At 46.9% G+C, this 22,154-nt stretch overlaps 1 protein-coding gene across 1 annotated transcript in view; it reads right to left on the bottom strand.

Annotated features, from left to right (window-relative positions):
- Positions 1 to 22,154, bottom strand: part of zc3h3 (zinc finger CCCH-type containing 3) — an 80,847-nt gene that overhangs the window by 25,034 nt on the left and 33,659 nt on the right. The window contains exon 4 of the mRNA XM_084067931.1: positions 18,929 to 19,082. Within this exon, the coding sequence (XP_083924057.1) occupies positions 18,929 to 19,082 (154 nt within the window). The remainder of the gene's footprint in view (positions 1 to 18,928; positions 19,083 to 22,154) is intronic.

Genomic DNA, 22,154 nt, shown 5'->3' on the forward strand with positions numbered 1-22,154 from the left:
AATAGGCAGGGCAGGGGGCCAGAGCCGGGAGGCTGGCCCCCGACACTGGAGCGTAGAGACCGCCAACATGTGTGTATATGCACACACGCACGCACGCACGCACGCACGCGCACACACACACACACACACACACACACACACACACACACACCAACCAACCAGTGACAATGCATACCACTACAGTATTTACCACCAACAAAGGTCTCTACACACGTATGTTCAGTCACTCAGTTACAGTGTGTATAGGAGAGTGTGTTGGATAGGAGGTGGTGGCTGGTGGTGGTGGGCCAGGGGTTATGGCGATAAATTGCACTGTCCTGTCACTTCTATTTGGGGCGGATTGGGGCTGGTGTGCAGGGCGCCGCTGGAGGTAATTTGCTGCCGTATTTCAGATGGGCTGGAAATGGGTTTGGAGCGAGAGTTCATGCCTCCCATTATAGAGAGAATCGAGGGTTAGCCCAAACGCACACTCACACACGCGCTCACGCACATACAACGCCCCCACACATACCAAACAAACCCATGCTCGCTTACATGAAGCGGAAAAGGGGTTTTCGTGCAGGTTGGAAAAAAAATAAAGAGAAAATAAAAGAGAAGAAGAGCAAATATCACCCATCGTTGGTTATCCAGTACGCAACTCCTCCCGACTGCATGCCCTATAACTCAACGGCAGAGACACTCCGTTTCACCAGACACAAGATCGGTGGCTGCCCTACGCAGGGCAACTGCAGCCTGGGGAGCCGTAATGGAGGGTAATGTTGGAGCGGTGACTGCCACCCGGGGGAGGCTTAAACAGGAGCCCTGGCAGCCTGGGGAGCCTCAGTGGAGGTTAATGGGGATATGACATAAACGGTTAACATAGACAGCAGTTAACCCTGACACGGGGCCACAGTCAGGGGGGTGGGGGTGACGGGCAAGCACAATGGTGGGAGTGCTAGGTCCCGCGTGCTTTAACCTGTAGGAATGAGCTCTGATTGGATATGCATATTTGAGTGGCGTGTGTGCATATAAGAGATTATGGGCTTAATTACAGCATAAAGGTAAGTTCTAAGACTAGTCTTGTGTATGCGTTTCTGTGAGCATGTGTGGACCTTCCAACAACTGCACTAATGTGAGGCTGTGTGTATGAGAGGTTCACACACAGGGGCCAACGTCATTAGCCAGCAACAGTCTCAGTGGGAGCCGAATACCTGTGCACCAAGGCAATAACCCTGGTAATAGGACAGGAGGAGAGGCAGAAAAGTAAAAGAGAAGGCATCAGACAGGGAGTGGATGACAGAGTGATACGAAAATACAGAATCTATGAATTAGAGCACAATAAGATCATTTAGAGAGGAAACTGATAGCTGGTTCCCCGCTCTCTCCTTGACCTTTTCTCCATGGTGCCCTTGACCTCGCTGTGGTATATCCGTTATCAGGGAGCCTCCAGGCCCGTCCACCACACAAATCCTCCCCTTCTGGACAGCCTGAGTCGTTTAGGGGTGGGGAGGCTTTCAGTGGCACGTGTTACTCTAGATATACCACTCACTTCCCCTCCTCCGCCTTGAGGGGGACACATCTTGTCCGACCCTCGTCATCGTCAACAGCTAGTGTAATAATGATTGAACAGGTTTGAACAGGGCTGGCGTATGGGGTGGGAAGGTTTAGGAACTTCAGAGTGAACCGTGCATTTGCTATGTGCAGAGGGTAAAATACAAGAGAAGAAGAGTGTGCAGAGGTGAGACAGAGAGCAGATTAACTCCACAGAGAAGGGTAAAGAACAGCAGTGGGAGAAAAGGAGAAGGGAGGGGAGAGGGTATAACACCAACTCCCTTGTGAGTAGTTTGCGAGCATGTCTGTGTGTGTGCGTGGCTGGGCTCTGACCATGCGATGCACAGATGAAGGAGAGAGCGATTCAGCACTTACTGGTGCCGTTGATGAATGTTCTGACTTTTGTTTTGGTGACAGCGAGGAATTCGGAGGGTCGCGCGACTGCTCCGAATAATGCTGCTCTTGTCTATTTGTCTGCAACCCAAGCATTAGTAAGCTCATATCGGGAAACAGTTACCCTTGAAACGGAGCGCAGCAAAAAGGAGGAGAGAGAGGGGGGAAAAAAGGAAAGAAAACAGTCGTCTGGCTAATTTCCTTACAGTGCGAGGACTTGCCTCTCTTTTGCTTTAGGCGGTGCAGTTAAGGGGGAGTGTAAGCACCCGCCATTATACGTCCCAGTGCAATCAAATCTGACTTAAAGCCACTCGCGCTGTAATGAGAGAAATCTTTTTGTCAGAAAAGGGCATTAGAAGTGGGAGAGAGGAGACACCAGAAAGGGAATTGGGGCCCAGCATACGGAGCCTGTGTGAGAGAGCCTAGGTGCAGGAAATGTGTGTGTGAGTGTGAGTGTGTGTGTGTGTGTGTGTGTGTGTGTGTGTGTGTGTGTGTGTGTGTGTGTGTGTGTGTGTGTGGTGAGATGAGTAATGTGTGATAAGTAATGAGTAAATGAATGGATCGGCGTATGAAAAGGGGATGAATGGGTGAGTGAATATGGAGGAGGAGAGAAGTGAAGAAGAGAGAGAGAGCGTGGCTTCACTTTATTGCCCAGTCTCTTACATCCTGTACTGATCGATATCAGAGCACTAAACGAGATGAAGGCCCTGTGGACGGGCTCATACCCATGCCCTGTGTGTGTGTGTGTGTGTGTATGTGTGTGTGTGTGTGTGTGTGTTTATCTTGTGTAGGGTATGTCAGTCAAATATAGCATGTTTGTGTTTGCTTGTGTTTGGTGTGTTTTTATTTTATACCCGTGTTTGGGCTGCAAGTGCAACCCTATATTGGAGATTTTCCCCTTCTACTATGACAGAAGACATGATATGAAAACAAGACAGGCTGTGTCCGAAAACACTCCCTACTCACTATATAGTGTACTATCTAGTGATTATGCCATTTTGTAGTGGTGTCCAAATGTATTAGTGATACTATTATTATACCCTATACCCTATACAGTACATTGGACTCACACAACTGATGGTTACTATCGCAAAGTCAACCCCTACATACAATCACACATTGTGCTGAAAGAAAAATGCAGATGCTTATCTGGCACGCGGAATGTGTTTTTTTTTTTCTTTAATTGATGAGTTCTCTATATAGTGCCCTACATAGAACTCCCTCAACGTATAGGAAGTAGGGAGTAGTGAATGAGTGAGTGGTTTCAGACAGAGCTTATAAGTCCCACTAGCAGCCCTTAGGGGTGGTGCTTCTCATTGCACCCAAACAGAAATGGTGGGTTCATCACGCAATCTGCCTAATTGTCTCGGCCAGGCCGAAAGGCATGGCAAGAGTATGTTTTGCCCCCTGTCCGTCCGTGTGTCCGTGTGTGTGTGTCATTCCGTCTGTGTGCAGCTAATCTCCGGCACCGTTGGCTTGATCGCAGTGAAACTGTGCGCAAACACTCCCTGGATGCCAGAGCAGAACCTCTGCACCGAATTTTTCAAATGGGCCTGTTATAGCGCCACCAGGAGGCCGATTTGCACAAAACTATTGTTTTTACAGTGCTCCTACAGATTTTGTCCAAAAATCCCGCAAATCGGTACACAGTATCTCTATAGTCATTAAACAAAACAGGTCTTTCCGATGTTTCATATTCCATCCTGATTGGCTTAAATTGGCTTCCAAAGTTTGCAGGAGTGCTCCGTTCTAAACAAAATGCCTCAAATCAGGAACACAGAGTGCAATTTTCAAGACGGGAAAAAGGGGTTCCCGTCTTGAAAGGTATGGTTACAAATAGGGGTTCCCGTTCAAAATGGGTGAAAGGGTTAACTGTCTGAAAATACACATACATTAACATGAATCCAGCTATCTATGAAATCTATGGGGAAAAAAAAAATCTGCAACACAATTTTATACAATATGTAGGTCCTGTATGTGGTCCCTGTCTCTCAGCTATGGGGTCATTGGCCTGAAAAACCTTGAAGACCCCTGCACTAAAGGAAGATTCAAGGGGTAACCAAAATCAAAGCAGGGTTCATTCTCCAGGGAGCAAGTTTTCCAGTTTTCTAGATTGTCTTGTTTGGGAGCGTTGGCCAGATGAACAGACTTACATGGGAACTAGCAGGCTAGAACCAGCTAGTGGAGCTAATGATAATTGTAAAGTGCACAGGGAGTGAACAAGACAAGAGACAGCAATGCTAGGAGGGAGAAAGTTGCAATCCTACGGGCAAAGATGAGGCCTGAAGTCGAACAAGGTGAGCACAAAATATGGATTGAAGGACAACACAAAGAAGCATAGAAAGGAAGGAGTGTGAAGCCAGGCGGCAAGAATGGGAGAGGAGAAAGAAAGAATTGGAGGGGAGTGTGTGGGAGGTGGGGGTGGGGGTGGGGGATGAAGGGCGGGCCGGGCAGTAATTTATCCTTGGCCTGCGCATGCTTTACGGCTTTCTTAATTCAACTCCTGCTACTATTAATGGAGTTAATGTTGAGATTATATCTATTTTCTGATGGCGGGGGGTTGAATTACTGCAGCCATTCTCCCCTCCTCCTTGGGCTCCCCCCCACACTCAATCACCCACGATGCCCCATTACCGCTGACATGGGAGAGAGGCGTGCGGCACGCTGGGCGTGGGTCACCTCGTGTCCTGCGGTCCCAGAAGCGGTGGGGAACTTTCTTGTTGGGGGACGATGGGGCGAGAGGGTTGCTTAGTGTATTTAGCAATGGGGTTAAAAGATGGGGTCAAAACAGGGGTGACACGATTGCCACCATAGAAGGGATTTTAGGAGATTCTAGCTCGCCTCCCCTCCCCTGAGGTTTTGAGATGAGAGACAAATAATTGGAGGAGCTCATCGGTGGCCATGCTTTAGCTGCAAAGCGACGCGGGTTAGACTGAGCGACCCGGGACAGATGAGGGCAGGGATCATTGGGTCCGTCGGGGCTGGAGATGGAGAAGGGAGAACATGAGCTCACGGAACGAATAGATGAGGTTTAATCTGTGTTCATGGTGATGGGGGCTTTTTTGGAGTCAAAACTGAGTAGAGAAACGTGTGCATACAGGAGGGGAGATCCTGCTCCCCCCCACCCCCCGCCCGTCTTCCCTGCGCTTCTACACAAGGGGTGATATTTCACGAGATGTCGCAGGGCTCAAATTGAAAATCCCTTGATGAATCAATATTTACTGCGGTGGCTAAATGAATAGTAATAAGTCACTAGAGGCTGAGGCCGGTCCTTGCCCAGGCCCCTTTGGCTCACCAAATCTGAATTACACAAATGAGCCCCCATGTGCACACACAAACACACACACACACACACACACACACACACACACACACACACACACACACACAACACATATACTACCAAACTATGACGCAGCGATGGCACACGCAAATACACAGTGCTGACCCTTGGGGTGCAACAGTTAATCAAACTAATAGCTTTAATTGATATAAAAAAAATATTTGATGATTGAAGTGATTATTTTGAGAACATAATCCATTTTCGCATCACAACGCAATGAACGTGTTGTGAGTTTGTAGATTGTCTGTTTTCCCTATTTTTACATATCAATAGTCGATTACAAAACGGGAATGTTTTTCACATTCAAATAAAATATTTAACTAGAAAAAGTGCTCCTCGGAGCACAGGTCTCCGCCAGGTCAGGTAGGTTATTGTGGCCTCCTGGTGGCGCTATAATAGGCCAATGTGAAAAGGGTGGCATTTCTTCTTTGGCCTTGCACGGCAATCGGACACTGCATTCATGATTTGAGGCATTTTGTTCAAAAGATGTGTTTTGCTAAATTAGACCTGCTGGTGGCGCTATAACGGGCCAATGTTAAAAGAGTGGTATTTGCTCCTCAACATGGTGTGAATGTGTGTGCAAAGTTTGACCGCAATCGGACACTGCGTTCATGATTTGCGGCATTTTGTTCAAAACAAGCCACTACTGCAAACTTTAGATGTCAATCTTAGCCAATCAGGATGGAATATGAAAAATCAAACACATCCGTCTTGATCACATGACTATAGAGATCATCTGTACCGATGTGCGTGAAATTTTGATAAAATCGGAAGGAGTAATATAAAAAAAACATATTTACATATGTCGGCCTCTTGGTGGCGCTATAAAGGGCAGATGTGAAAAATGCAGGGCAAAGGTTTTTCCTTGACCTCTAAGGAGTGCGCTTACAAAGTTTTACACAGATCGGTGCAGTTATAGGTAAAAACACAAATCGGCCTGTTATAGCGCCACCATGAGGCTGATTTGAAAAATGTCAAGTTGCAATTCGTCCTCGGCATAGTGGAAATATGCGTGCAAAATTTCAAGGAAATTGCATGCTGTGTTGATGATTTGAGGCATTTTGTTCAAAACGGAGTACTCCTGCAAACTTTGGAAGCCATTTTTAGCCAATCAGAATGGAATATGAAAAATCTGAAATACCCGTTTCGTGTAATGACTATAGAGATATTGTGTACTGATTTGCAGGATTTTTGGACAAAATCTGTAGGAGTACTGTCAAAAGATATGTTTTGCACAAATCGGCCTCCTGGTGGCGCTATAAAAGGCCCATGTGAAAAATTTGGGGCAGAGGTTCTGCTGTGGCATCCAGGGAGTGTGTGTGCACAGTTTCACGGCGAGCAAGCCAACGGTGGCGGAGATTAGCTGTACACAGACAGATCGAATGACGGACGGACACACGGACGGACGGACGGACGGACAGGGGGTAAAACATACTCTCTCGCCATGCCTTTCGGCCTGGCGGAGACAATAACATTATGCCCCGGTGCTCGGGTGGCGCAGTGGTAAAGTACGTTCCCACCACCATGGAGGGCCCAAAAGGCTCAATGATTTGATTAATCAAAAATGTAATCAATAGAATAATCGCTAAGAAGATAAATCAATAGTTACAGTCCTAGCTGTACCAACACAAAAAAAATGAATCTACAAAAATGTTAAGACATTCTCGAAAGTGCAGTACTTTGTCCAGAACAGTAACCCGAGTCAAATCAGTATTTCTTTTTTCTGCTAGCTGTGTGAAAAAGTGAACAAGAGCGAGGGCATGAGATCATTTCAGGCAGTATTCCTACCCTCTCCAAACGTATGTGCACACACCTGCTGATGGCCAGACATTACACAACATTACACTAAACACACCTGTGCATTCAGCTACATGTTACTGTAGACCCTTTGTAGCTTCAACAACTAGTTGCACTGTTTTGGTGTTTTGGATCACGATTACAGTTAAGGTCATTTTCAATAGTTAATTCCCTTCAATTCATAATAACTTCCAGACCAATCATAATAATCCATTAACCATTTTGAAAATCACTGGCCGCATTCATAATCGCTCTAATAAAGAAATTTGGAAAAATTCATATGACTTGGTTAATAATCATCATAATAAAATATCAATTAAGTGTCTTTTTTCACAGCAATGAAGCCATGAATAACACATTAACTTAATGTCCGTCACCCAGAGATGACCTCATCATAAACATTAATTAACTCTCTGGCCTTCGGTGATGACCTCACCACTCACCCCCATCGTCTGAAGAAAGTAAGTAAGACTAATGAATGAACATACATAAAAAGATGGGGAACAAGTTAAAACGAGGTGCTGCTTTAAAAATGTATTTTGTCAATAATTTACTTGAATCAGTTTAACCACACGAACCGTGTCCCCATTCTACACCTATCATAATAGGTGTAGGTGTATATGCTATGTGTATGTACTGTATGTAGACATACATTTCTTTGCTCCATTTGATATGCTTCTTTAATGTTGTTGTTTTTCTCCCTGCTCTCCCTCTCCCCCCTCCTTTTTCTTTTTCTCCCTTTCTGAGAAACAAAATCATGGAGCTTGCTTAAAAACAAATTCCATGCACTTCTTTACACCTGTAAACCAGTGATGTGACAATACAGTTGATTCTTCATTCTTAAAAATAGGCCAACATCTGTCAAAAGCAATAGATCTACAAGCTCACAATACACCATAGTCACGTTGCGTCGCGTTGTGAAGTTTTTAGAGAAGCTATTTTCGGCAAATAGATTTGGTGTAGAGCGAAAAAGGAGGGGACCAAGTATAGACCCCTGGGTAACCTCGATCTAAGTAGTAGGATTTAAGTGGTTAATAAGCAGCAACTTCTACACCAGCCAAAAGAGGAGAGATGGCAGTTGTAATGATATTAAGAAAAATACCCCCCATGCCCCCCTTGCATCTGTCCCAGGCGATGTTCCCTTCCCTGTCGGTGGAAATTAATGTGGGGAGCCGACTGGTGTAAATGTTTTATTTCCAGGGTTATCTACTGTGTAAAAATGAATGCCATAAATTAGTGAGCCCCCTTTCACATGGCTGTGACATAAAAAGACAAGGCCGATGCTCGGCACTAAGCGAAATTAAGCATAGAGAAGCATCACAGTGACACTGACCCGGGCACGTGTGTAGGTTCAATTGCGTATGCGCCTTGAAATGGAGATTCCCAACTGGTTTCAGAATGGGGAGGAGAAGGGGAAGGGGGCTAATTTTGCACCGAAGCCAGGACACAATATGTAATATGTTAACCAACTAGGTTCCGGTATTACAGTGGCTCTTGTGGCTCTCGTCTGTAACCCTGACAGTGCGTCTCGTGGACCACTTTTTCCCCACCCCGGGTAAAACCTGGCTGAGTGTCGATATGAAATATGCAATTGTATACATGAACAAGGATAGAATGGTGTTACAATTTAGGCATTTAGCAGGCACTCTTAACAAATTTAGACCTGAGGCCGATTCTAAAAACGCCTTCTAAAACCTTACTTAAGTATAGGAAGTAGTGAAACTTAAGTTTTCTGAAAACGTTCAAATTCTTACTAAAAAAATAAAAGGTTATGTCGCTATATGTATAGCAACTAATGAGACACAGAGGTGGCCCCGGATTGAAAGGTATAACAACGTATAGGTTACAACAGGGCTAAATGGGTTAATCCCGAGTGATTTACAGTAAGCAAGGAAAACACGAGGTAATACATCAAATGCATAGAAAAAATCTAGGATCATAGTTAAACCAATAACTTATCATCAATCTAAACAGTAGAATATCAAAAAGTCTATAATATGTTGAATTGAAACTATACATGTGGAATAATCTATGATTATGATGAGGGTGGAGTGTTTATTGACATGTAACTACTTATATGGCCCTCTAGCGCCATCCCGTGGTAAATGACCGTTTGTTCAGAAATGACGGAGTGATGACGAACTTCCGGTTTAGCGTGATTTAATTATATACTTTCATTAAGATTTAGGTAGATTAGCGGCTTAATCCGCGCATAGAAAGTATTGTCCTAGTAGTGGGGTGATTTATGTATTTACTATCTAACTTTCTGAGGGTTTTTTAAGCTATTTGTTATGCCTGCCATCGTGACCAAGTGTACTGCGCATGCGTCAGCTTTCCTAGCACCGGAGTTTTTTGGTTAGTATCTCAGTAACAAAGAAGAGCCGCGGTGGGCAGATGGTATGTAAATTAAGCTCCGACCTTACACGACATAACTTATTTCTTGCATATATATATTATACCTTGTGAAGATGTATTTCATGTCGGTAATGATTGCTATGTTCTATGTTTTTATCTGCAGGTTTATAACCTGCTAACTACCGTTGTAACGACCAGTATAGTGTTAGATATGTGTGTGAGAGTTTGTGTGTGAATGAAACAGAAATAAAACGCCATAAAAGACACTTGTTTGAGTTGTATCCACTGGCCACGGCTCTACCTACCTTTCCAAAGGGAGATCTACGATTACATAGGGTGTGATTGATTAGATATTTGGACAGTTATAAACCATTGTCGCCTCCGGAGGAGGAGAACGTGTGGAACAGACGGCGGGGAGAAAGCGGACGTGACGACCGGACCACTTTCACTCGACGCTGCACGGCGGAGAAGCCGTTAAAGGGAAGTAAAATAGCGCTCATATTGACTACTAGTGGTAAAAAAGGCTTGAGGACCAAAAGGAGAAAGGCTGTAAGCTAAAAGACGTAAAGTGACTGTTTCTGTGGATGCTGCTGCTTACATGCTAAGTGCTAGTTCCTTGGATGTTTTGCTAGAAGGCTACGCTACGGCTGCTATGCTACGCTGCTACATGCTGAGTGCTATTGTTTCTTGGATGTTTTGCTAGAGAAGGCTACGCTACGGATGCTATGCTACGCTGCTACATGCTGAGTGCTATTGTTTCTTGGATGTTTTGCTAGAGAAGGCTACGCTACGGATGCTATGCTACGCTGCTACATGCTGGGTTCTATTGTTCTTGGATGTTTTGCTAGAGAAGGCTACGCTACGGATGCTATGCTACGCTGCTACATGCTGAGTTCTATTGTCTCTTGCTACGCTGTCTCTTGGATGTTTTGCTAGAAAGCTACGCTGAGGATGCTATGCTATACTGCTACATGCTAGGAAGCCCTATTGTCTCTTGTTGAAGATACAACGGCTGCTGTTTTACGCCGCTACATGCTGAGTTATTGTTGCTTGGATGTTTTGCTAGAAAGCTACGCTGAGGACGCTATGCTATATTGCTACATGCTAAGGAAGCCCTATTGTCTCTTGTTGAAGATACAACACACTGCTACGTGCTAAGGAGGCTGCAGCAGCGCTCTATTGGTTTTGCTGCTATTGACTTTGCTGCCATTGACTTTGCTGCTATTGACTTTGCTGCTATTGTTCTCTCTGCTGCGATCTGCTACCTAGTGAGCCGTAATCAAACTGTTCCGGGGTCCCTATATGTGCACTGAAAGCCAGTAGAGGGGAGCGATAAGACGGAAAGCAATATGGGGTCAAGTGGTGACATAAAGAAGAAGCTAATCAATGCAGTGACCACATACGGGAATATAGCAGATCAGATCGACGATGCTATTGATCGTGCGCCAGCCTTGGAACTGGACAGAGAGAGAAAAGCACTCCAGGATGAGTGGAAGAGACTCTTGGGGTTCTGGAATGCATATGAGATAGCCTTAAAAGAGGAGGATGAGACCGCAAACGCAGGAGCGATTGCAGAAGTCCAGACGAAGAGGGCTGCCGGTAGACAAAGGCTCAAAGACACAGATCAGAGGGTCCGGGCGGAACTATGGACCCGCTGTGCAGAACCGAATGTGAGAATCCTGAGGGGGGAGTTTGATGATGCTTTGGGGAAGGTCCAGGTGCGTAGCTTGCAGGCGGCATCCGCAGAGCAACGAGAGAGAGAGAGGAGAGGTCTAGAGAGGAGACTCTATGACTTTGTACAAGTGATGAATGAGTGGTTATCCGTTGTCCCTGTGGATAAAGCAGAGGAGATGCAGACTACTTACAGGATCCTAAAGGACCAAAAAGAAGTGCTACTGGAAGACTGGGCCGCGCTCAGGGAGGTTAAGGGAGCTGACGAGAAAGACGAATCGTCAGTGGTGGTGGTAGATGAGGGACATAACGACCCGTCAAAGCATACTACAACCCCAGCCAGCCCGCAAGTGCATAGCCTTAGAGACCGGCCTGCTGTATCCGGTGGCAGTGTCTATCCTAAGCGTGCATATGTGGGGCCACCCGCTCCGGCCTGGACAATGCAGCACCAGTCCACAACACCAGTAAGAGACGGTGGGACTCCGCGCTTGTCATTCCCAGCCTCAGGCATACCACCACATCTGCAGAGTGGCCGTACAGGACAGCACGGCGTCACTGAAGCTCCGCAGGCAGCGTTTGAATCCCACGGTTGGTCAGGCATGGCATCTGGAGGAGATGGCAGCGCCCAGTACTACAGGCCCAAAGTCAAGGTGAAGCCGATTAGTCTGCCTATGTTCTCCGGGGACAGAAGGACCTACTGGAACTGGCGGAACAATTGGGAGAAACTCCAGGGACATGCAGAACCCTCAGGGTTAGAAGTGTGCAAGAGGGCTCACCTACTTGACAGCCTGGAAGGGGCACTGAAGACAGAGCTTCGATTAGATACATGCAGAACGTCAATGGATATCTTTAGACTCCTGGATAACCGGTTTGGAAACAAGGGCACTACTGCTCAGGTGATCCTGGAGGAACTGGAGGAAATGCCTGCGGTGAAGGGCAACCAGCCTAGGAAGGCAATAACCTTAATCCAGACAGTGGAAAGGGCACTGTGCGATCTAGAAGACCTGGAAATGGTGGGGGCCATCAAAAATCCTTTGATGATCAATAGGATAGTAGGGAAACTTCCCGCGGAGGTCAAGAGGAAATGGATCTCCCATGAGCAGGACGCCATGAATGGTGTCAACCAAGGGAATCATTTCGACAAGCTCTTAACGTTTCTGAAAAAGGAGGAGGGGATCCTCGAAAGGCTAGCAGAGATGGATCTTGGAACCACCTATGTCAATGAGAAGACGGCCCAGCGGGAGAAACCGAGAGAGAGGAGGCAGGAAAAGCAGTCATTCACCAAGACAGCAGTGAGTGAGATCAAGAGGGAGTCCCAGCGAGAACCGTGCACTATGTGTGGAGATGAAAAACATGGAGGACGACTCTACGCCTGCCCAGCCTTCAAGAAGGCTAACCTGTCAGTTAAGAATGTCCAGGTAAAGAAGACAAAGGCGTGTCCCAGATGCCTGAGCGTTCACGGGGCTGACAGAGCATGTAAACAGGGTTTTCCCTGCCGAAAGGAAGGGTGTGCTGGGGAGGACGCTCCTGCAGACCATCATTACCTCCTCTGCCCCAGCTCAGAAGGAAGGGGGGCGTCAACCAGAAGGGAGACCAGGGTCGAAAAGAAGAGAGGGCCTCGTGGCCTGACAGAGGAACAGGAAGCCGTCACAGCCAGACTTGCAACTAAGTTGAGTCCGAGAGAGATGGAGGATCTTAAGAAAGCCTTCACTAACAAGGCAACCTCAAAAGTATGCTCTAAGTACAGTCTGGTGGAGAAGGAGCTACCGGTCCTCATGATGCTTGTGGATGTCACAACAAGAGGAGGAGACTATATTGGAGCCCTGATTGACCTCGCCTCCGACACCAACTATATCACGCACCAAGCCGCTAAAAGACTCGGACTGACTGGTGAACCAATCACACTGGTGGTTTCTGGAGTCGGGAAGATGGAGGTAAGGGTCGACACAAGGAGATATCTTGTGGCAATCAAAGTATGGACCCCAAGAGGAACCCTAAGATCCCACGAGATGATCTGCTACGGTTTAGATGACATCGCCAAAGTGGATCGAGTGGTGGAATCAGAAGAACTGGAGCAGTTCTTCCCAAGGGTCAGGCCAGGAGAATTGGCCCGTCCCGAGAAGATTGAACTTCTCATCAGCACTCGCGAAGGCCGACTAGCACCGCAAAGACTGCATAGAATCGGTGATCTAGTGCTGTGGGATGGCCCCCTGGGCAAGACCGTGAGTGGTGTGCATCCGGACCTCTTTGAAGAGGTGGAGGTGACAACACGCCATTCATTAACACACTTTGCTCGTTCCATGAGGACGGCAGCCATTAGGGTGGAGGAACACCTTTTCAATGTCCCAAAGCCTGTGGGCAATGTGGAAAAGGAACACCTTTCCAATGTACCAAAGCCTGTGGGCAATGTGGAAAAGGAACACCTTTTAAACGTCTCAAGGCCTGTGGGTAATGTGAAAAGGGCAACTACCGCTGCAAGCGCTACCGATGCCATAAGTTGGTTGAAGATGGACAGCATTGGAGCAGCATGTGACCCTGCTTGCGGGGGCTGTCGTTGCGGGAAATGCTCTCCGGGAGGAAAGGAGATGACGCTGGTTGAAGAAAGGGAGATGGAGCGTATAAAAGCAGGCTTGACCTTCAAAGAAAGGGATGAGCACAGTGGAGAGCCCCACTGGGATGCAAAGTACCCCTGGAAGGAGGATCCGGCATCACTCCCCAACAACCGCAAAGTAGTGGAAGCAACGTTCCTACGAACAGAGAGGCGCCTTGAAAAAGATCCCAAGTGGAAAGAAGCCTACTCCAGGCAGATCCACGAAATGATTGAAAGAGGAGCAGCGGTGAAGTTGACAAAGTCCATGATGGAAGAGTGGCCGGGAGCAGTGTGGTGGGTGAGTCATCTGACAGCACCCAATCCCCATTCAGTTACCACGCCAGTGCGTATCGTCTGGGACAGCAGCCAAGAATACAGGGGAGTGAGCCTGAACAACATCCTGCTAAAGGGTCCAGACGTGCTAAACCCCATTCGGGCAGTATTACTCAGATTCCGGGAGGGAGAGTTTGCTGCTATCGGCGACATCAAAAAGATGTACAATTCAGTTTGGCTGGAAGAGCAAGAAGTCCATCTTCACCGATTCCTGTGGAGAGACTCACCACAGGACACGATTGAAGACTATGCCGTTGTAAGGGTGAACATGGGAGATAAGCCAGCCGGATGCATAGCGCAAGTGGCTATGAGGGAGACTGCCAATCTTCCTCAGTTCTCCCACCTTGTGGATGAAAGAAGTGTCATTCAGGAGAACAGCTACGTGGATGACATCTTTGCATCAAATAATGACCCCAGCAGACTTGAAGAGATCCTGGAGGGGGTTGAAGCTATACTGAAGACAGGAGGCTTCCACCTCAAGCCCTGGGTCCGGTCTGGGCAAAGTGGGAGGATTGATGCTACAGAATCCAAACCTGAAACACTGATTCTTCCTAACCAGCTCAAAGAAGAAGACAACAAGGCATTAGGGGTGGGTTACCTCGTCCGTGACGACAAGCTCTTTGTCATGGTATCCATCAACTTCTCTAGTAGAAAGGGGAAGATGAGGACTGGAGAAGACCTGAGCGAAGAGGAAGTCGTGGAGATGACGCCAAACCCATTGTCACGTCGGGTGCTACTAAGCCAAGTTGCTGGACTGTACGACCCTCTAGGTCTCGCAACACCAATGAAGCAAAAGGGAGTGATTCTCGTGAGGAGAGCCTTCCAGGAGGCCGGAAACCTGACGAGAGACACCTGGGATGAACCACTGTCTGATGACCTCCGTGAAAAAGCAGTAGAGCTATTCAAGGAGTACACAAGACTGAGCAGCATCACGTTTCACAGGAGCATCACGCCCTCCGGCTGGAGGGGGAAGCCCTGGGGTATCACGTTTTCGGATGGAAGCTGTGAGTCCTATGGAGCTGTGCTGTACCTAAGGTGGAGGACAGCCGATGGTGTAGTCACCCGACTGATAGAATCAAAGGCAAAACTAGCCCCTCTTGACCAGAAGGGTGACGCGGTCAAGGCCGAAATCTGTGGAGCTGTGTTCGCCTCTCGTCTAAAGGGCTACGTGCTGAAGCATGGAAGATTGGAAGTGGAGAGATGGTTCCATTTTGTAGACAGCCAGACGGTGCTAGGTGCCATCCAAAGAGAAAGCTACGGGTTCCAGACGTTCTTTGCTAATCGAGTTGGGGAGATCCAGAAGGCTGGCCCCGTAGAAGACTGGTGGTGGATACCTGGAACACTAAACGTTGCTGACTTAGTGACAAGGAGCGGCTGCACCCCTGAACTGCTCACAGAGAGCTCTGTATGGCAAAATGGTCCTGACTTCCTGGCCGATCCTGAAGAAGAATGGCCCATGAAATCCGCCTCCGAAGTAGTGGCTGCTGCTAGAGACGTCGTGAGCAAGCTCCAAAGAAAGTCCTTCTCAGCTGTAACTACGAGAGCACAGGCCAAGCTGATGACTCCCCCTGACAGTCATGAGAAGAAAAAGACGGACGACGGAGCGCCACAAAGGTCTTCAGACGCGACAGCCCTTCCCTCAGAAGAGAGCAAAGTTCCCCAAAAGCTCTGGGGCGCTGCGCTTGTGGACCAAGTCGACCCAAGAAGATACAGCACGCTGACCAAGCTCTGTAATGTAATCGGCTTCGTCAGAAGAGCAGTGAAGTTCTGGTTATCACGGAAGAAGAGAACCTGCACACCAGTAAAGTGGGAGGCCTTGACAGTGACTGAACGTCAAGCTGCCTTCGAAGAACTAAGCCTGGCAGCTCAGAAAGGAGTGAAGTTTCCTGAAACTACACTAAACAGGCTTGTAGTCCGTGAGGAGAAAACTTCTAAACTGTTACTGTGCCACGGCCGAGTCCAAACTATGACTGAAGGACGGCCCGGAGTGCCCTTGATTCCCTACGGGGAGTGGGTTAGCATCCTTCTGGCTGAAGAAGCCCACCGGGCCAACCATGAGGGGGTAGCTGGTACCCTTCTACGAATAAGGGAAAAGGCGTGGATTGTGCAAGGACCAAGAGTTGCTCGAAAAGTAATCGACTCCTGCATTCACTGCCGGAAGAACAGGGCAAAAATGTGCCAGCAAGTTATGAGCGACCTCCCGCCGGAGCGCACAACGCCAGCTGCACCTTTTGAATACACAACGTTGGATCTCTTCGGCCCTTACACCATCAGAGATGCAGTGAAGAAAAGGACTAGCAAGAAAGCCTGGGGCATTGTCTACTGCTGCATGGCATCAAGAGCGGTGCATGCTGACGTCGTAGAAGACCTATCAACAGAAGGTTTCCTGAAAGCATTTCAACGCTTCACTGCCCTGAGAGGCCATCCGAAGAAGCTCTGGTCTGACCAGGGAACCAACTTTGTTGGAGCTAAGCCAGTATTGGAAGAACTTTACAAGTTCCTGGCAAGTGTCGACAAGGAAAAAGTCCAAAAGAGAGCTGCCGAGACTGGCACAGATTGGACGTGGGTATTCCACCCAGCCGACTCGCCACACCGAAATGGCGCTGCAGAAGCAGCAGTTCATGTAATGAAAAGAGCGATAAGCAGCGTGGGAGAAGAAGGAAACATGACGGCACTGGAGTTCCAGACGCTTCTATACCTGGCCGCTAACCTGTCTAATGAGAGGCCTATCGGCGCTTTGACCCAGCTGCAAGACGGGAGCGTTGAGGTCATCTCCCCCAACTCCCTCCTGCTGGGGCGCGCAGGGCCCAGTGGCGACCCCGGAGGGTTCGAATCCACTGTCTACCCATTCGTCCGTCTGAGAGCGATCCAGATCGAGGTGGACAAGTTCTGGAAACGGTGGAGCCAGCTAGCGGGTCCAGGACTCTTCATCCGGAAGAAGTGGCACACCCCTGCCAGGGACGTCACCGTCGGAGATCTGGTATGGCTCGCTGACCAGAACGCACTCAGAGGCCGTTTCAGACTGGGTCGAGTCGTGGAGGCGTTTCCTGATGAGAAAGGTGTCGTCCGAGACGTGAAGGTGAGAACCTGCCACAGCCTTCCTGCCGGCACCAGCCCTTCCAAGAGTGACCAGCCCGTCGCAAGTTGCCCGTCCACCATCCTCCACAGGGATGTTAGGAGGCTGGTGGTTCTTCTACCAGTAGAAGAGCAGTAAAAGAAGAAAAGATTCCCCACTGCCATCCTCCCTGGAGGTTGGCGGTGTGTTTCGGTAAGGCCAGTTCCGTGCCGGTGCAACTTGGTACAGCTGTGACTGGACATGACCGAGGTCTAAGCCCACCTCTGTGCGGGCTTGTACTTCTGTATGTTTAGTTGGCAGTTGTGCGTTGTTGCATCTGCTAGGGCTGCGCTTAAAGGATTGTATGCTGCATCAAGGACCACGAGAAGGATCTCACCATTTTTGTAACGTATTTTTCACCTTTTACAGACAATATTTCGCGTATTTTGCGTATTTTTTACAGACACTGTTTTGCGCCTTTTACGAACAATATTGACGGCCTAGTGCCCATTATTTTTCCCTTGGAGAAATGTTTCAAATGCATGGACTAAGGGAGTTATGGGTGGTGGTCCTCTTGGGTCTTAAAGCCATAGGACCAAGTGGGAGGTGTGGAATAATCTATGATTATGATGAGGGTGGAGTGTTTATTGACATGTAACTACTTATATGGCCCTCTAGCGCCATCCCGTGGTAAATGACCGTTTGTTCAGAAATGACGGAGTGATGACGAACTTCCGGTTTAGCGTGATTTAATTATATACTTTCATTAAGATTTAGGTAGATTAGCGGCTTAATCCGCGCATAGAAAGTATTGTCCTAGTAGTGGGGTGATTTATGTATTTACTATCTAACTTTCTGAGGGTTTTTTAAGCTATTTGTTATGCCTGCCATCGTGACCAAGTGTACTGCGCATGCGTCAGCTTTCCTAGCACCGGAGTTTTTTGGTTAGTATCTCAGTAACAAAGAAGAGCCGCGGTGGGCAGATGGTATGTAAATTAAGCTCCGACCTTACACGACATAACTTATTTCTTGCATATATATATTATACCTTGTGAAGATGTATTTCATGTCGGTAATGATTGCTATGTTCTATGTTTTTATCTGCAGGTTTATAACCTGCTAACTACCGTTGTAACGACCAGTATAGTGTTAGATATGTGTGTGAGAGTTTGTGTGTGAATGAAACAGAAATAAAACGCCATAAAAGACACTTGTTTGAGTTGTATCCACTGGCCACGGCTCTACCTACCTTTCCAAAGGGAGATCTACGATTACATAGGGTGTGATTGATTAGATATTTGGACAATACACACTATAGGTCTACATAACATGCTATCTAAATCACATTTTAGCCTTTGCATAAGCCTGCAAGGTCGTCAAGGCTAGGGCAAGTGCTAAGTCAAGTGCTACGGCAAGTGCTACGGAAAGTGCTACGGCTAAGGTGGAGTCTGAAGAGATGAATCTTCAGACTACGGTGGAAGATTGGGAGTGAGTCTGCAGTTCTAACTGCAATGGGGAGTTTGTTCCACAGTTTGGGAGCCAGAAGGGAAAATAGTCTGGGACGTGTGGAGCGTTGTCCCGGGAAGTTTTAGGGAAGGTTCTGTGTTAGCTGATCTGAGTGAGCGGGAGGGGTTGTAGGGTTGGATCAAGCTTTGAAGATAAGGGGGTGCCATACCTTTGGTTGCTTTGTAGGCCAACATCAGTGTTTTGTACTCTGTGCGGCCAGTAACTGGGAGCCAATGGAGGGAGCGAAGAAGGGGGGAGACATGTGACTTTTTTGGCTGGTGTTAGATTATGTGTGTGTGTGTGTGTGTGTGTGTGTGTGTGTGTGTGTGTGTGTGTGTGTGTGTGTGTGTGTTACCTGGCAGACTGGATCCTCTTGGCTCTCCAGGTGAGGGCGGGGCCGTAGTGGAAGGTGTGTGCAGAGGCTGCGGTCCCCTGGCGGGTCACCATCTTGTAGCGGCTCCTGAATACTCTCTGATAGGCGGGGCCTCGCTGGGTAGGAGAGGAGGGGCCTGAACAGGGAGGTCAAACAAAGCAATGTTTGACAGATCAATACGCAGTCATTTGAACATGGAACTTGACAGCACTGGAATCTCATACAGGAGTTACACTTAAGTTAGATATTGTGTGTGTGTGTGTGTGTGTGTGTGTGTGTGTGTGTGTGTGTGTGTGTGTGTGTGTGTGTGTGTGTGTGTGTGTGTGTGTGTGTGTGTGTGCGCGTGTGTGTGTGTGTGTGTGTGTGTGTGTGTGGCTGTGTGCATGTGTGCGTGTGTGACACACACACACACACACACACACACACACACACAGATACTTGTGCACACCAGCACACACAAGTTGGTCACAGAACTCTGGCAGATGCACTCTTTAATAAGCTTCACATGTAAAAATGAGAGGGAATAACAAAGGCAGGAATTTTTATGAGCCTAATAAATCATATGCTCTGTCTCTTACTTCCCTCCCCTCATCTCTCCTTCCTAGCCTCCCCTCCCTCCCTCACTCCCTCTCTTTAAGTCTCATTCGTTATATCATTTCACAGATCCATCAGGGGCGAGGTGCCAGAGCAGTGTGGGGAGAGGGGACAGAAAGGGGGGGAAGAAAAAGGACTAAGTGTTTTTATTTATTTATTTTGCTGTGTGTATCCATCAACACCTTGCTTTATGATGGGCCAGTGGGGACTGGCTGATGCTCTGATGCTTCTCTGGGGGGTAAAGGACGGAATTTGCATTGTGGGTTTCTGAAAGTGGCAGGTTTATGCCAATTTGGCGAGCTCTGAGATACATAGGGGCACATACTGTACTGTAGGTAGAATGTACGCCTGTACTGTATCCAAGTAGGACTATGACAGTGTTGCCAACTTTGGTCCACTTGCTGGAGTGAGATGTTCTTGGCATCTTTCGCGGACGTTCCATGCATAAATCATTGTTTGATTCTGAACAGAACAATTACCTTAAAATAATAAAGCATATTATATAGAATTAGCCTGGTCTGAAAACAGACAGATTCTCTTTGATGTAAGGCCATTTGAGACCCAATTCATTTCATTTTGACCCAAAGGCAGAAATCTGAATTCTGAGTGGTGTAAAATTAAAAGGGTTGGCGTTAGCAAAGATTGATTGTTAATGGTTAGACTCTCTGTCACTGTAATGTCTATGAACCACTCCCAATTCGTCATGCTGCACAGACTGACAGTACAGTATTGTGTTTTTCTTTCTTTGGTGTTGACAGAGGCCTCTAGTTTGAGGGCTGTAAACATTATCGAGATTAGGGCAAGGTCGCAAGTTTGACACTAAGAAGTGGAATCAGTACGTCGGTCTGTCACTCAAAGATTAAAAGGGTGGGTCTAATGAAAAGAGACAACAATACTGGCTTTAATTACATTTTAGTTTTGCAACTTGTCTGTTGTTCTCCAAATAAAGGAGATGGGGGGCAGATGAGAAAACCACACAAAAATCATTTATCGGCTTAAATTTTATAGTGTTCCAGTTCCAATTTCGTCTTCTTATTTCTTTGTTTCATCACTTCCAATTGCACTTATTTATCCTGTATCCTGTATGAGTTAGCTCTCCTGATTGGATACAATTGGTATCCCAACCTTAAAATGTATTTTCTGTTTACTGAAGTGCTGGATAGATGGGGACACAATATAACTTATATCATTGGGGTGGTTGTATGTGGTCTCCCTGCTCTTCTATAGAGATATTTAGGGTGCCTTCACACCTGGATGTTTTAGTGCGATTAAAATGAACCCTGGAGCTTAATGGCGGGAAGTGCAGTTTGTTTGCCCTGGTGTGAACGCTCATTCGAACTCTGGTGCGGACCAAACAAACGCAAGAGTGCGGCCACCCACCCAGCACCTGCAGCTACAGTATGTCTGTTGCGTATCCCGTAGGGGTGTGCCGATACACTAATTTCACGAAACGATACGATACGATATTTGGCTCACAACTTCGATACGATTTCGATACGATACGATACGCACTTTTTTTATTATGAAAATATATGGAGGAGAAAAAAAGAAAATGCAAACAAATAATTCTGTTTTTGCATTATTCAGACATGCAAACTTGTAGCTTTTCAGCTACAATAGACGTTTTGAATCCAAATAGTATGACACCTGACCCGAAAAAAAAACATGTTGTCACTCTTTTCACTTCGGGGCCGTTTGCATGCCTGATTATTATGATTGTAAAAAAAGGGAAAAAAAAAAAAAAAATTATTATAAATATTATTTTTTTCCAAAACGATACATATCGTCGCGAAAACGTATCGCGATATATCGCGGGACGATATATCGGCACACCCCTAGTATCCCGGTAAAGCTTGATAACTGTGGCCTAACTACTACGGGTCGCACGTCGAAAATAGCCAAACTACAAGCTGACAACGCATCTGTCCGCGACCCGTTGTGAACGAGGGGCTGAAGTTGCAACATTGTTGACCGGCTTGTAAACCCTGAAAGGGTAAGGATTAATCCTGAAGTTACCTCATTAACATCTGAACGCAGTTTCTATACAATCCCATGGAAGACAAGAACATTTTGGTGAATTTCTATGGAAGTCCATTAGTCCGAAAATGTAGATAGAGTTACCACAATAGAGCTACCACAATGAAATAAAATCGACAATGAAATAATACAAAAAAACAATAATATAAATACATAATACAATAAAATGAGTGCATTCAATGTTTTCATTTCATTGTGGTATTCATTTGGATCAATGGACTTCCATAAGTTTCCCTAGAAATTCTGTCTAATAAACGAGTGACCGTTTGTTTACATGTTTGGTGCACTTGACAAAGTGCAGTGTGAACACAAGCAACACCAAATGAAAAATGCAACAATGTTGCAACTTCACCCCCAGGTGTGAATCTGCCCTTAGATCCTGTTTCTGGTTTGACACCATCTTTGACGCGATCCTGTTTGACACAATGTTTTACCTGAAGGTCAGGTCAAAGATAAGGAGTAGGACAGGAAAGTTACATCAGAAAAAAGATCCCTTACAACACCTTTAACCAGTTAAGCCCTATATATTTAATCATATGGTGAATAACGATGCAACCCGTTGAGAGCTTGTAGATCT

This window comes from Gymnoscopelus microlampas, assembly GCF_963454915.1.
Source record: "Gymnoscopelus microlampas genome assembly, chromosome: 9".
In the NCBI taxonomy this organism is placed as follows: Eukaryota; Metazoa; Chordata; class Actinopteri; order Myctophiformes; family Myctophidae; genus Gymnoscopelus; species Gymnoscopelus microlampas.